Genomic DNA, 3,759 nt, shown 5'->3' on the forward strand with positions numbered 1-3,759 from the left:
CGGGGCATTGACATGGACTCCAATGGACAGTTTGTTCTGACATTAATTAACGACTTCTTCACCACTGGCAACCAAGCAATCCAGGTGTACTCACGGGAAGGAAAACTCACAAAGACCCTAAAACCTGACTGTTTACGAGATCCATTTGGAGTTGCAGTTCTGCAGGACGGCCGCATGGTGGTGGCGGACATCACACAGAAGTCCTGTCTCCTCCTGCAGCCTGACGGGAGCCTCATCCGGGACATCGGCAAGGGGCAGTTACTGTACCCACAGTTCATAGCGGTGAACGAGTCACGTGATCTGCTCTTTGTCACTGATTGGGAGGCTCATAGAGTGTTTGTGTTTGACCTTGAGGGGAAGCTGAAGTTCAGTTTTGGTAAACTGGGGCAGGATGAGGGACAACTCTACCATCCAACAGGGATAACAGTAGACCCGGCAGGTAACATTATTGTAGTGAACCGTGATAACGGCCGTCTGCAGGTGTTCGGGCCAGACGGGACGTACCTGAGAACTGTGGCCACAGTGAAGGGAGGGTTCCCCCACGGAATCGCGCTGACACCGGATAACCACATAGCTGTGGCGTGTTTTTATGGACAGTGTGTCGAGTTGTACAGGTACGAGTAACCTCATCAGATACTTCTTATCTTGTCCATGTTCAAAGATATCGACAGGCAACAGAAGAGATGTCGCATTATTTTCTGTATCCAATCCCTACGCACTTAAAATAAGCAAGCACTTTATAGGCGTTTTGAGCCTTGTATGCTTGAATTTTACATTCCATTCAGAACTCGATATTATACAGTGTGAGACTTCCAGATATGATAATATTTTGATACACTTTTATGACTTGATGTCTCAGCTATGGTTCCATCCACCTGTTGGTTTCAGGCGAACTATTCGACTTTTCCTGAACTTACACATGGCCATCCCTCCTGCCTCCCTCTGCCCAGTCTTCTTGTAATGCATGAATCGGCCTGTTTCTTTAGCTTACACATCCTTGAAAACGTATATAAAATCCACTGTAAGATGCATACCTTAGCAAGCCTTTTTGTTGTTCTTAAAACGGCACAAAAGTTGGAGTCCTCTTCCCTCTTCAAGGCAGCGTCTTGAAGCGCGCCATTCAGGTAGCGCTGTGCATTCTGGGATTGTTTAAAGAGCACTTATAGGGGATTTTTTCCTTAGATCGACGAATTTCAGACTTGGCGCATAATAGGTCTATTTTTCACTTCCTAAAATCAGTACTTGTCGGAAAATAGCACTCCCATCCCCACTTTAGGACTCATTTAAGTGTTTTATCATATATCACTGTCTCCAATAGTGTTATATAACTTTTACACCACTCTGTCTAGAGCCCGCTTACAATCAAATGACCCCGCCCCCTTCCGCGTAACACACCAGCTTCATAATGCTCGAAGTGCTGTTTAGAGCTATGACATGCTGTGTTCATTTGAAAGGAAATTGATTCTATCTAATATCAATAAACAGACATTTTCACTATTGCATTTGCTCAACGTCTAACTCTTCTTTATATTACGGTTGAAATTATGATATGGCCGCTTTTTATAAAACAATTGACATGATAAATATATATATGTATATATATATATATATATATATATATATATATATATATATCCGAGAGAAACATGTGAAATATAACCTAATGTTTAAGCGAAATGTCTTTAAATATTGTTATAAGTAGCTTTAAATTGTCACAGTTTCGAGTTCATGGTAAAAATAAGCCTCAGGACTTTAAACCCCTTTGCGAGTTTCTCACCATTTCCCCATACCCGAAAAGACCGAAATTTGACAATTTGACGGTCTCCTTTTGTAATAGCTATATAGTGGAAAATACAAGTGGTAGCCTGTTGTTCTTCACCTGTACGCCAGGGGGTGCGTATGTTAACTACGGTCATCGGAGGTTATGTCGACTTTGAAGGATGTGACTGGAACTACGTCACTGAAGGCAAACGTGAGAATAACAAAACCCTGCACTGAGAAACACTGCATAACCTTAAGACAAACGAGGACAATGTGACATTGCACTTAAGTTTGTAACATGTTTTAACGGTGCCCGTACAAAGGGCAGGTAGAAGGTAAAGCCGGTCCCATAACCTTTTTAGGGCGATATTTGTCTATTTATTTATTTGGATTCTCCATATACAGTGACAATGGGAGTATGGTGGAACAGATGTCAAAGGACACCTTTTCAAAGCAGCAATAGACAGAATCCCGTGGGCAGTTGGACATTCTTTAGCCCTTATGATCCGCTTGGAAATTAGTAAATCATAGTAAATACAAGTGGTAGTCTGTAGTTCTTCACCTGTACGCCAGGGGGTGCGTATGTTAACTAAGGTTCATCTGAGGTTACATCGACTTTACAGGATGTGACGTCACTGAAGGCCAATATGAGAATATGTGAGCAAACACGACCCTGCACTGAGCAGCACTGCATTACTTTAAGACAGACGAGGACAATGTGGCATTGCACTAAAGTCAGTAACATGTTTTACCGGAGCCCATACAAAGGGCAGGTAGAAGGTAAAGGCGGTCCCATAGCCTTGTTGTGTTTGTTTGAACCTTTATTTATTCATGAAAGCTCAAATTGGCCTGCAGGCAGCTTTTCATTAAGGTCATCTGGGAAGAGGCAAGGGTCAGGCAAAGTACATGACAGAGATACAGTTTACATCGTGTACATCGCAAAGCCTTTTTGAGGCAATAGGGACGGTATTGCAGTAAAGTTGCTAACATGTTTTACCGGTGCCCATACAAAGGGCCGGTAGAAGGTAAAGGCGGTTCCATAGCCTTTCTCAGGCAACTCTACTTTGTTAATTCTCTTTTTCATATGTACTTAATTAGGCTAATTGGTACTACTATGTGTCTTGGTGTGGTGGGACATGGCGCACTGATATGTTGAGCTAAGTTACCAAAGTTCATTAATTCATTTGTATTTTGTTATGTGGCGCTGTTAAAATAAGTTGTTAAACTTGAGTGCAGCACCACATCGTCCTTGTTATGTGTTTTTGAATAAAGAAAAAAATAGGGATAGTGAGTTGTTATCCATCGTGTCAAGGGCACGGTATCGGGGGGAACCAAGCACAGCCCTCTCCTTCCATTGCCTTTACCTACCCGACAAAAAGTCAGGTTTGACACCTGGGTAAAGTGATGAAGTGCCTCTCCCAAGCGCACAATATCGGTAACATGGCAGGATTCGAACCCAGAACCGCTTAGTTCTGAGACAAACACCGCCGTTATACCTCTTGTCCCCACTACAGACCGTTAATGATTAACCTCAAAATGTCTGTACTTTGTACGGCGCCGCTCACGTGTACACCAGGTAGGGAACATGTGAGCTAAAGTGCAAAGGGCGGGTTCACCTGAGGTTATCTTGACTTTATGTAGCATGTGATGGAAACTACGTCATTGGAGGCAATCAGAGATTACGTGAGCAAACACAACCCTGTACTGGGCAGCACAATACTGGTAAGCTTACGCAGTTTGTGTGAGCGAGCCGAGAGGGGACTGCATGCCGCAAATCTTTCGACGACGCATTGAACAAATGGCGAGTAAATTCAAGGATCGGCCGACTTTGACGAGCAGTTTCTGACGTGCCCGGTCTGTATGCTGCACTTCCGGGACCCCAGAGTCCTGCCATGTCTGCACACATTCTGTAGGGAGTGTCTGCAAGAATGGGCCTCCAAACAACAGCCGCTGGAGTGTCCAACCTGCCGCACACAGGTCAGTCTACCAGACCCAGGT

At 43.9% G+C, this 3,759-nt stretch overlaps 1 protein-coding gene across 1 annotated transcript in view; it reads left to right on the forward strand.

The window, feature by feature from the left end:
- LOC118431668 (tripartite motif-containing protein 2-like) overlaps positions 1 to 624 on the forward strand; it is an 8,284-nt gene extending 7,660 nt beyond the window's left edge. Inside the window, exon 3 of the mRNA XM_035842912.1 lies at positions 31 to 624. Coding sequence (XP_035698805.1) covers positions 31 to 624 — 594 coding nt within the window. The remainder of the gene's footprint in view (positions 1 to 30) is intronic.
- The last annotated feature ends 3,135 nt before the right edge of the window (positions 625 to 3,759 follow it).

This window comes from Branchiostoma floridae, chromosome 15, assembly GCF_000003815.2.
Source record: "Branchiostoma floridae strain S238N-H82 chromosome 15, Bfl_VNyyK, whole genome shotgun sequence".
Classification (NCBI taxonomy): domain Eukaryota; kingdom Metazoa; phylum Chordata; class Leptocardii; order Amphioxiformes; family Branchiostomatidae; genus Branchiostoma; species Branchiostoma floridae.